The sequence below is a fragment of the Phaethon aethereus genome (assembly GCF_964289735.1).
Source record: "Phaethon aethereus genome assembly, chromosome: 7".
Taxonomy (NCBI): Eukaryota; Metazoa; Chordata; class Aves; order Phaethontiformes; family Phaethontidae; genus Phaethon; species Phaethon aethereus.
The window spans coordinates 25132661-25145540 of NC_138583.1; the positions used below are offsets into that span (position 1 = coordinate 25132661).

The 12880-nt window shown below is 34.0% G+C and overlaps 1 protein-coding gene across 1 annotated transcript in view; it reads right to left on the minus strand.

Annotated features, from left to right (window-relative positions):
• Positions 1 to 12880, minus strand: part of LOC309406992 (adhesion G protein-coupled receptor A3-like) — a gene marked incomplete at its 3' end in the record, with an annotated part of 279833 nt that overhangs the window by 112360 nt on the left and 154593 nt on the right. The window contains exons 11-12 of the mRNA XM_082002382.1: positions 10295 to 10456; positions 5215 to 5430 (exon numbers count right to left, since the gene is read on the minus strand). Coding sequence (XP_081858508.1) covers positions 5215 to 5430; positions 10295 to 10456 — 378 coding nt within the window. The remainder of the gene's footprint in view (positions 1 to 5214; positions 5431 to 10294; positions 10457 to 12880) is intronic.

Here is a 12880-nt window from a genome sequence, read left to right on the forward strand (position 1 = left end):
TAATGCCTGAACAGAAAATACTAGTTTATGAATCATATTGCTGTAATTCAAAGTAAGTGGAAACTCTTCCCAGATCTTTTCTTAGTACTAAATGCTTTTACTTAGTTTAAATTTCATTTTAAAACAAGGACTCAATGGCTGTAATAAGAGAGTTATCAACAGCTACTTTTCTATACCTCCTAGATATTATATCTAAGAATGAAGAAAAATATTAAAAAAATCTTTTTAAATGTAAAAAATAAAATGAATGTGGTTATTCAGAATATTGAATAAATAGCTACTGTATGTCTGGATAGATTCTAAATTACAATAAAAACCCTATAGGATGAAATTTAAAACTATATTTTAAAGATAAATGAATATAGAATAAATATAAAGGGATGGAGCAGATAAAATATAATAAACTTTAAAAACGCTACATCACACAAAGATATCCCTTTGTGACAGTACCAACAACCTACCCATGGAGAAAGATGACACAGACCTAGAATGGTTACTTTACAATCAATATATAGAATTTACACCCAAGCAAACTTTCCCATAAGTTCCCAGAGCAAATTCTCAAATTAATATCAATATCCAATACAAGAAGAGCAAAATGCTTTGGGCACTAAGACACACAAAGAAAAGAACAGAGAAAAGAGAAAAATGTGCAAAAATAGACAGTTGCCAAAGGAAAAGGAACAGGACAAATTCTGATGTGTAACATGAAATGCTTTGATCTGGATGTTTAATCATGACATATTTTACAATACTTGGAGGAAAAAATATTTTGAAATTAAAATAATCTATGATATGTATTCCAGCGTGGAGCCCAGTGTCACACTGTAATATGCCATACACATAAAACTGAGAAACTAACTTTTGTTTGGTGGTGTCCTACTTCACTTCTTTTCTTTATTGCATGTTTTCTGCAGTTGTAAAAACTACAGATCCAGAAAAAAGAAAACAATAAACTTCTACTAATCTGTGTGATACAGAAATACTAAAAGTTCATCATATTTGATGAGGAAAGTGCTGTAATACTCTCTAAGAAGCAATATGCGCTGGGGAATTAGAGGAAATCATGATAGGAACAACGATGCCAACATAATTCATGCTACGTTTATAATGCCTATCAACTTAATAGGTATTACACTCTAGAAAAAAAAAATACAAAATTACCCTAATACTGTGGCACACTGTAGTATAGCAGTATTTTGTCGGGTATGTTGGCTGGTATTTTGTTAATATGGTGTATGTAGTTATGGAACATTTCGATGTGAATCTTCTCAACAGGAGACTGAAAAACATTTGTGCAATTTTTTAATGCAGAAGCAAATGAAAGAAGATCTGGACTGGGGAACATTTCAGCTGATAGACTGGACCAGAAAAATTGATCAAAAGTAGCCATCTCCTGTGCAAGTTGCTGGAAGTATTTTCATTTTGTATTACATTTTAATTGAGTTCACAAATTCTATACATTACTTTGAGTTCTAAATTTCCTTAGCTGATATTATTGCCTTGAAAAATTCTGTACACATTCATCCTGAGTATGAAAAAAACCTATCTTAAATGGATAAAAACCTCAAAGTTAGTAACAATAAGCACATGCTTAAATGAATGTATTTTCCATAACCACGTTCACAGGTGATTAGAATATACATACCATTGCCAGTGCAAGAGGAAGGTCCCTGTTAACGAAATGTATGATCTGAAGAGCTAGAATTTTTAAATGTGCTGTGTTGCTTTTGTTTCACTGAAAGAGGACAAGATACTGCTCAAATCCTAGTCAAAACTAATTGTTTTTGCAGAAGTACTGTAGGAAGCCATTTTGGAACCCATAGCTGAGTAAATGCACGTCTGTCTTACACTCTGGCTTGGACACTTCCAGTGTATATTGTAATTATTATTTATATAAGAATTAGTTTTTGCATTAATGAGAAAGTTAGTTATTACACACTCTACTAAGCAGTGTAAATAATTATCTATAGAGATCCTGAACATTTCGCATATAGCAGACTGTAGGAAAGGCACTTTCATTATAAGACCCTGTTTTCCGCACCTTCAAACTTCCCCCTTCACAATTCCTCTTTGGATTTTAAATTCTGTGCTTTATCCTGCACCAAATGCCTTGTCACTTGGTGGAAATCTTTACATCTTGTACCAACCATAGTACCAATTTAACTTTTAACATTTTATCACACAGACATCACCTGTAATACAACCTGACAAATCAAAAGGTCAGTCTGGCTCAGAGCATATAAGAAATAAATAGAATTGAAAAGTTAAATGGAATGCATGGAGGAATTAAAATTTCAGAAATCAGGGATTGCATGTGAAAATATATATTACTGAAATTTTGAAACTTAAATTGCTAATTCCTTCGTGTATCAGAAAGAGAGGAAAAGACCTTTTATTTGACAAGTGTTTTCAATGAAGCTGAAACTGTAAATTATATTAATAAAATACTTTCCTTAAAGTCCAAGTATGAATACTGAATCTACAGTCCCCTATAAAGTACTCATTTCATTATGATAGTACAGAAAGTTTAAAAAATCATTTTATGTTTAAGTAATTTTCATGAGTCAGGGGAAGGAAAAACTGTAGAACTGATTATCTTTGCACACTGGAGATAGTTTACAGGATCAGGCTGGAACAGAGATTGGGTTCAAAGTATGCTTCAAGCCTGGTATCAAATGGGAACCAGACACTGGATTCATACTGAATGGCAGTAAAATTTCATAAGCTATTTTCACATTGTTCAAGTTTAAATGTTACAGCAGCCTCATTGGTGTGTTGTCATCATGATATCCTTAGACCACAGCCAGGTCATAGGACAGAATTGTACCTCAGGAGCATTCCTAAGCCATTTTTTGCACCCAGTAGAATCCAGTCAGGCAGAAAAATCTCCCTACTAACAGCAGAAATGGGATCTAAGAGAAGGCATCAAGGGTCTTAATCCTACCAGAAGAAAGTTTTGATGTGCAATAGTGACAAATTATTCTTTTCAAACTTTCAGAGTGGTTACTGGCTACCGAGGCAGAATTAGATTCAAATATAAAAATTTTGTGTCAAACCGCAATAATATTTTGCTTTAGGATATTTGGAAACACTGCAAATTAGTCTATAAAAGACCTACCACGTATTTGAACCGTAAGTGGATATAGGTCTATTTCAACAGTTATCTCCTAAACTTCTCTGAATTGTGGATCTCTTTCAGCGCCTTTAAAATTATTTCATTTTCAATGTTTATTGTTTTTTAACCTATTTATTTAAAATTTTAATATTTCTTCCCCTTTGGGGGGCTCTCCGTGCCCTAATAACCAGATCAGGTTAAATTATGTACAGACGACTGCCTAAATTTGTATCAATTTCCTACCATTTCCATATCACTATAGGTAAACTACAAAAGCTTTGATTGTATTATTATTATAGTTTGTGATCATCTATTTTGGTCTTCTTCCATCAATTGCCCACAAATTTCTTCATGAGTATTCACTTTTTTAATTTATTAGTGCAATTGGTTAGCAATAGGCAAATGGCATAAACAATTGTTTATGCTTAGTGAGCAGATGATTTACAATATTAAACATTTGAAGAGGGATACACTTTTTAGCACAAAAATATATAAACATTGTCTTTTAATAAGCTTTTTAAGGATATTTTTTCACATTTTCATTAAATGTAAATTAAATTTGTAATTACCATTTGTATTTAGTGGTTTTCATTAGATTTTTTCTTCTTTATGATTAATCCTATGCTAAATAAGGAAGATTCTAAGAAAAATCTCAGCATCTAAGATGAAGTTCTAAAGAGTTAGACTTAATAATGAGTAGTACTTCAAAATATAGTGACTTAACATTGGTAACTAAAACAAACAACTTCCACCTCCATCACAAATTCTCGATTTTCCTGAAGTTTGCATAGCACAATCAAGTAGGTTTACTGTTTGCCTCCATTGACCAAATATAGAAATAATTTTGCTAGTGGATGATGATAAAGAATACCATTTTCTGTTATGAGTTACAATTCTACAGATCATTCTACTAAACAATGAAGAAATGCAATTCATTTCAGAATGAATGAAAGGAGTGCATAGCCTAAAGGTTTCTTTATATATATATATTTTTATATATTTCTATATTGATAATACTATCCCATACATTGCAGAGTGTTCCAGGGTTGCTTCTTGCAGAAATCTTTTATCTTCTAGATCTCTGACATTTGGTTTTCATCTTATGGATGTCAAAATCTTCTCTTTGCAGAGACAAATTTCTTTTTCCTATAGATACGTTAACGGTGTCCACAGAAGAACTCCATTGCAGAAAACAAATTTAACCTATTGTTCCATTATTAAGATGACTCCTTTTTACCAAAAGACCCTGAGAGCACAAACTACTATACCACTGACTGCATAGCCCACACAGAGGATTAAGATGCACCAAAGAGAAAATAACTTCAATCAAAATACTTCCAAAGTTCAATAAACTACTAATATTGTCCAGAAAGGAATCATTTTGTCATAGTAAGTAATTAAAGAAATAAATAAGTTTATTTCTCTAATACATAGATTTCTTTCTTTAAATAAATAAACTGAGATTCAGCTGAAGGATAACAAAAATTCAACTCTGCAATACTTAAATTTAATAACACGCTTAGCCAAATGGAAAATTCCATTTCCTGCTAGATCAAAATTTAATTGTTCCACTTCATTATTGGATAATAACACTGCATTCTATTAAAAGGCTTATTTATTACTGTTTTTCTTCAGCTATTACTCAAAAATTCCAACATAACACTATCCCTCTGTATCAAGTTCAGAAGATGGGGAATGTAATATTATTTAGTGGAAGTAAATGTAATTTCCCTAAAAAATATATTTTTGCAATGTTAGATCCCTTGAGAGCACTTCACTAAAACACATATTTCCAAATTCCTTTAAAGAGATTGCTTACACATTGGAAAGTTTGCAAAACTGGACCCAGAGATAGAAAAAACAAACCTATATCTATTCGCATTCCTGCATTACGCCTCATGACATTAATGGAATATCTGTTAGCACAACAAAATATGCTACATCAGTTTAAGGCCACTTACATGTTGAAATTATTAACCAGTTTACAATGCTAACAACACATAAAATACACATTTTCCAAATCGGTATTCTGCTTAAACGTATTCCTGAAAACACACTGAAATAGATAAGTTATATTTGCGATTGTACTTACTTACCCTGGTAGAAGAATTCACCAAGGAACCATTCAGATTGCCAGTGTTGCACTTGAAATTCAAATGTTGATCAGGATGGTGATTTGCTTCCCAGCTTCCCAAATCACGCACCACTGACTTGTCAGAATTTGCAGATATTTTCTGGAAGGCAGTGCAAGTCATTCCTGTGAAACTAGATGGCTTGATCATAAAGGCCTCCAGAGCAATATTACGAGATACCTGTGAAAACATTGAGAAGCAGATATGTTGGCAACTCATTAAGCACAATTGCATTATTATAGGTGCACTGTGTATTTACTGTACATACTTTAAAAAGGATGCACACACTCCCGTACGTATTTGTAGGGTGAGAAAGAAAATGAAAGTTATTTAAAAAACTGAACCAGAATTCTACAACAGCATAGTTGGTTTGCTTGAGTTTTCTTTAGGACTACTTCAGTTTGTATCAGTTTTAATTATATCAGTTTTGCAATTGTATAATTATCAGCTTCAACAGAATCGATCCTGATTTAAAGCGATACAGTTATAGAGTGAATTAGCAAAAGCAGTAGTAGGAATTATTTAAAAAATTAACAAGGATGTGCTTTGCATCTCAGAAATGAAACAGAAAGACACTTAGCTATTTGGTGGATGGATTGTTTTTCTACAGATCATGGAATATTGAACATGACTATACGGTTCAAAGCAACACCATATTATAGGTCGTTGGCCTACCCTTTAGTGAGGTGATGTCTCTAGATGGAGATTATAGTACAGTGCAGATATATGCATCTCGATCCTTAAATTAGTATATTTATTTCAGCACATAGTATATTTATTTCAGCACAGTCCTGTGCGTGAGATAAATAGCTCATGTTATAATCAGGTTAACTAGCTTAGATTGGCACCACACTGACTGGACTATAAGGTTTCTGCTTCCAAGCATAGATTTTTTAGGGATCTATTAGTGTATGTACTTTGCACATTGATTGCAATGCAAAGATACCTGAGTTAAGCCACAAACCAGCAGCTTTATCAGAAGTATAAATGTACAAATGTGGCAGTTGTATATTACTGTACTTTGTTTCTGTTAGTGCAAGCTAGCAATACAGAAGTACCTTAAATCCACCCAGTAATAATTGCTGTGAATCTTTCAGAATTTGGGGCATCATATGAGTTGTGCTGACAAGAAACAACTTCACTGAAGAAAATCACATTAATTCATGCTAATAAATTAATCTAAAGAAAACGTTTTTCATTAAAAAAATAAGGTCAGGATAGAGGGTAGCCTAACTGTGTAAAAGTCATCGTATCAGAACAAATGAAATCTTATCATGAGACACAATGCATGTCTTGCTGGTCCTCTTTTTGAATTTATGAAACAGTTTTCAAATGCACGTTCTTCAGTCACTGATGATTCTGCATATGTCCAAAATGAAAGTACTGATGTCTTATTAAGCAATTTATTTTACTTTTTTGTCAAAATTGGACAAAATGCAGAAGCTTTCAGTATATTTTTTATAATTTTTATATAAAAGTAGTATATATTACTTTTAAAGTAAAAGTAGCCTAAAAATTATTTTAAATTGTTTCTAAATTCCTAAAACATACTTTTTAAAAATTAATTTTCTACCTTTTCTGTCCTTGCCTGAAAGTGATTATTTTCTATACTTGAATAAAAATGCCAACGTTCATTAAGAATCAAATAAGTTTTGTATTTAAAATACAATGCTTGTTTATTAAAAAGACCTAAAACCTGAAACTAGGCTTATCTGGATAATTATTTGTACCGTCTGCAGGTAGCCTTTCAAGGAGCTAAAAAATTTACTGCTTGCTCAACACTATGATCCGTATCACGGGAATCAAGCTACAAGATTCAGTTAAAACTCCTGTGTGGTAACAGGTTTTCTTCAATCTTTGGAAAAGCATTTAATTATTCATAACTTCATGCTTCCTGCTGTAGAATGGGCATAACACTAGTTCCTTATTTCACATTTGTGAGGTGATGGTGAATAAGATGTTTTCTAGATAATGTAATAAGGATTTAAGTGACTTCTCAAGAGTGAGCCCTGTTTTTAAAATTTTTAATATTAAATTCTTTAAACAGCTGGGGTTTTCCACTCCCAAAATATACCTGTAGAGGCCTGACAATGACATACCTGACAATGTTCTAACAGTGTGAACATGCCATTCCCAGCATATAGAAACAGATGGGTAAAATGCAAGGTGAAACAATGTTTTTTATGTAGGATTGTAAAACGAGCTACAAAATGGATACTGATGAACTCGGAGCAAAGTTATCCATGGAAACAAGCCATATTCAGGCACATGTTACAAAAAGCCACAAGCTAATCTTATCTCTAAGCAGTACAGATACAGCAAATGATGATTCGGTGTCCATTTCCCAAACCTCAGCTAACGGCACCGCTCAGCAAAAGGGCCAAAGGGGATTGTCACTTGCGCAAGCTGAGAGCAGTGCCGAAGCCTGCAAACACCAAGAGCACAGACAAAAAGCCACGTTGGAGTTAGACTAAACCATTCTGACAGTCTCACCAACTAGAAAATTAAATAAAAACTCTTCAGGGGTGGCTTTGACGACTATTGCACGTGCCTGAGACAGGACTACTGAGATAATTATCATCAGCAGGAAGTTTTCCTTTTCAAACTGCACATCTGACATGTATGTACAGCAATAAAATACAAGCAGGAGCGAAGCAGCACCTCAGATCCACCCTGGGAGCCCTCTGTTGCCGAAGGCACCCCCTGCCTCTCTGGTTGCACCCAGGGCTTTTGAGGGGGCTCCCGTCCCCTTCCCTCTGACCCAGTGTGAGGCTGAGGCTCCTTCCTCCAAGGCCTCACCTGAGCTTCATGGTGGCTGCATCGCAGCCCTGTTGCCCCAGACCCATCATTGACCCGAGGCTCCTCACCGCAGCCTGGCCCGGCGACCACCGGGCTGCGGCTGGGCCGTTATGGTCTCCGGGCCTGACCCTCACCCCGATCTGCAGCCTCGCGTTCCCCGCCTGCCCCCCCGCCACCACTGGGGACGTGGGGCTGGGCTGGGGCTGCCGCCAGCTGCCGCGGGCTGCCCCGCTCCCCAGCCGGGGCCGGCGGGACAGGTCCCGGCTGGGGAGGCCCTGGCCCTTGCGGCATCCTGAACAAGAACCTTTTGTCTATGTGACAAATACCGTACCGCAGAGTAACGTCGTCTTTGGTTTACTCTTATATGATTATTAAATTGAACATTACATATACCGTGTTTAATATTTATATATATGAAATTTTCTAGTGTTTGGAAAGTTGCTGCTGGCCATTCTTCCCGCAGCATGTTTTGTATGCCGTTTGACAGCAAGGGAGACTTGAGAAGATCTAAACAAAGGTATCTATCCTGGCATTTTTCTGACCTTGCAATTCCACAACCTCATGGAGCTGGAAATCAGTTTTGTTTTCCAAAAATGATGCCATGGCTTCAAGTAGCTTTTGAATGTATAGGGAACACAGTCATGCATATGTTCTATGACTGACAGAGTTTATAGAGGTTCCTTTTTTTCAGGAATTGTATTACAAGCTAGTGGCAACCTAAGTTTTGGGGGGTTTATTTGCTGTTGTTTAAAATAAAGAAAGATGCAATTTCTGTGAGACAGTTTGCTGGCTGGCCTCCCAAAGGAACAGAAGTGTTTGGTATTGCATGAGATGACACCAGAAAAACTCCACAGCTTTGTTTGTTTACAAATTGCACTCAACAGTAAACTCATTCTCCAACAGAAAACCGTAAGAAGCAAAAAGATAAAGCATTGCAAAAAGGTTAGTGACACAGAACTACATCTGAGTACACAGAATTATTGTTTACAGTAATGTCAACAGCTTCCTGAAGCAGTGGCAAGAAAATATTACCTTTCGTACTTGACATTAGAAAGAAATTTAACTATAAAGCAACAAATCCATCCTAGCTGTCACATTGCAAAATACTTCTAAAAGGCACATTATTGTCTCTACATATTTACTATAAATAAATAAATAAATAAGTTTAGGAATTTAATTCTTTTATGTAAATGGGAATTACATAAAAAACTTCCTTCAGAAAACAGCACAATATATTTTTGTCTTTGTTTGAAAGACTGCTTTTCTAAAAATATACAGGAGGAACTAAGGCCATTATGCTAATTGTCTCAATCTATAATTCAGCTCAGCCTCTTCTTTTCTTTTTTTTTCCTTATTTTTAAACCTTATTGCCGTAATTGAAGGTAACACTAAACTCGCTTTTAGTGTGTTCGTGTAAATGCAGTGGACAATTCAGAAAACAATAAAGGCTGTTTAAAATCATGCAAGCAAGCAAACCAACCCAAGAAACAATAAGGTTTTAAGATATTTATCTAAAATTCTAAAAGAAAATATTTCAAGCTTCTGATTTATATGCATTTCTGCTATTTAGATGTTGAAACTGGCAAAAAAACAGTTTCTCAGTGTCCAAATGACAACCCCTCAGTATCTAAGTGACAAATTCATGTAGGTGGAGGCCAAGGAATAAGAACAATTATTTCATACTGCTACAGTTTGCTTCTAAAAAAACTAAAACTACCCAGAAAATAATAATCTTTGACAAGATACACCTTTTTTGATCATTTTCTAAATGCTTTAAGGAAGTATTGTCTAGAATCCTCTCTGAAAGGCATGTTAAAATCTTCAAGCAACAAGGGGGCATGTTGTCTTTTCTCTTACTAAAAATTTCACTCACTCAACTTGGACTTTTTAAAATAAACCCATATACTATAATGGCAGGAACAATAGAAACTGAGTGAACAGTAAGAACACTAGAGAGATAGTGTTGTGCACAGTCTATTGTAAAAATAAATACAATAAATCGAAGTCAAGAAAAAACACTTTTTAATATCCCCAGTGAAATAATATTTTGGTCTTCCAAATAGAATGCAGGAGAAGGAAAAAAAATAATCACAGAATCCAAATATATCTACATAAATTGGCTATGCTGTGTATCTGGCTTACACAATCTCACTTCTCTACATAGTAGTTGGTTACAAAAATTGTGAAGAAAAATGACATTTTAAACATAAATTCTGACAAAAATCTTTGTAATTTTATGAAATACCTTTGATATAACTTGAATATTGCTGGTCAATATTTGACTTGCAATGTGTTCCACACATTGTACAATCCTAGTGCAGGCTTTGTCTTCCTTTTGAGCCATCCACAACACATGGTCATCGACCAACATTATATTGCTGGCAATTTCAATAAGAGCATCTCCAATCTGAAAGAGAAAAAAACCCCAAAAAACCCCAAAAATGGTATTGTCTGGAAAACTCACAAAAATAGGAAAAGAGTGCAAAAGAGTATAACTGAAAGCAGGCACCTTATTTCTTTTTGTAACCATCATTCAATAACAGTTTTGATTCTATTAAGAAAATTAAATGGATTGAAAAGTAAAGACCAAGAACAGAAAAGTGCAACTGACTTCAAGGAAAAGCTTTTTTTATTCACAATTTTAAAGCTTATCTTCAAGATAAACCACAAAATTTGAGTCTCTCATTGGGCGATAAATGGAATCCCAGAATTATCACCCTCTTTCTTAAACTAATTAAAATTGACCATGGCCCTCTAAAAAACTGCTTCATGTTTAATCAAAGGACATTTGCAAAGAAGAAAAAAAGAAAAAGAGGGAAAATATATTTGAAAGACATTTTTCTTACAGACATAGTGGGGTAAATTTGAGATATAACTCAGGTGCTGACACATATCATCTCATTGGCTATACAGAAAGTCTGGGTTTATAGCTTTGGATGTTTTAATTCACTCCTGTGGCTAGCCCAAAGTGATAAATCTTTGTTTTGCCAGATGACATTTTGCAGATTTTGTTAAGTATAATTACGTCTTTCAAATTTTTATTAGTATAGTACACTTGGAAAGAATAAAAAACCACTGTGAATATTTTTTCATGATTATTTAAATTTGAAATTAGTTACTTTTAAAAATTCTAAAACTTAATTTGAGTGAGATTTCAAAATTTACATTCCCATTATTTTTGAAAGGCAAAGATATGCCAAAGATATATAAGGTTGTCACAAATAAACCTGAGTAAAAAGGTATGTAGAAGAAGAAAAATTACTGAGAGAAATATAGCTAAAGAAAAATTAAAGAGGCTAAAAAGTCAAACAAATAGAAACAGAAAAATAAGGCAAATACACAGATAATTCAATGGGAAGGAAAAAAGAAATTCAGCACTAGTGAAAAAGGTTTAAGAAATGACTGATGGTTTGAAGTTTGTTCTGCATTTTCAATAAAAAATACATAAATTTCACATGCATTGCAAGGGACACAGAAATAATGAGACTACATGTGAAATTTTACGTGACTGTTCCTGAAATATTTAATCTATTTTTGAGAACATAATTACTAGATAATTCTAGATGGCTTTTGACAATGTGACAATGTGAGTTATTGATACAATGAACAATAATAAAACACATTAAGAGACTGGAGTGATTTATGAGAAACAATAAAGCATACACCAGTCAGCTAAGCAGTAACGTACTGGGGGAAGAACAATAGTCTATAAATATACGAAAGGAAAGAAATAAGAAGAGGAAGTAATTTATATTATAATTAAACACATTAATGACGAGTAAAGGCAAGGCATTAAAAAATACATTTGGGCTAATACGCATATATCTTCCTGGCAAAAAGTTGTAGTATATTGCAAATATGTCCCCAGTGCAGCTGTTGAAGCTCTCTTGTTTGAGAGGTGAACCACTAGATAGGACAAAGTACCACTAACTTGTATAAAAATGAATAATCCTGTGCTGACTGGGAGAGGCACCCCGCAGAGAGGATGTACAGAAACGGTACTAGTTTAGCTAAAATAGTTTTAAAATTACTTTGATAAATCACAGAAAACCTCTGTGTATATATTTTCATTAATTTCTGATATAACTGGTTTTATAGAACTGCAGTTTCACCTGTTGGTCAATGCCAAACTAATATACCTTTATTCTTATGTTGCCTTGTATTAAATTAAGTTCAATTCTATTTATAATTACATGCATGCAGCCTCATGTGTGAAAGTACTGGCATATTAACTTGACATGTATTTTTTTACCTAAGGAGTGGGTATTAATATGATATAGGTATTAATAAAGAGCTCAATGAATGAGAAACCTACTTAGAACTACTAGAAGTTCTAAAAGTACTAAAAGTTTTACTTGAACTTGAGAGAGAAGGAAAAGCGTAAAGTCCAAAACAGAAGAAGAAGCAGAGACAAATTAGGAGAAATGTTCTAAATTATGAAAACAATAAGGGACTACAAAGTAAGAGAAGTAGAGATAAGTGGTGGAGATGCAGATATTTTAATACCAAAAAACCAGAAACTGAAACCTATTTGAAAGGTGGAAGAAATCAATTAAAATATTAGAGATAGTGCTCAGTTTTAATGAATAATGCCTCAGCTGCTAGAAAAATAAGAGGCTTTATGGTAAATGGAACTGTTTCTTTTGGATGGTAAATCTTTGTTTTGTCAAAAAGAAGTAAGATCTTATCAGTTGTAGCTTCGAAACATGATTCTTGGAGAGCAGTTAATAATACACTTTAGGTCTGGCATATAATGATGAAAATTAAGTCGGAGGCTTTCTCAAATAGGTACTAAAATGTTAACTGTTACAATCCCCAGAGCCATAATGGA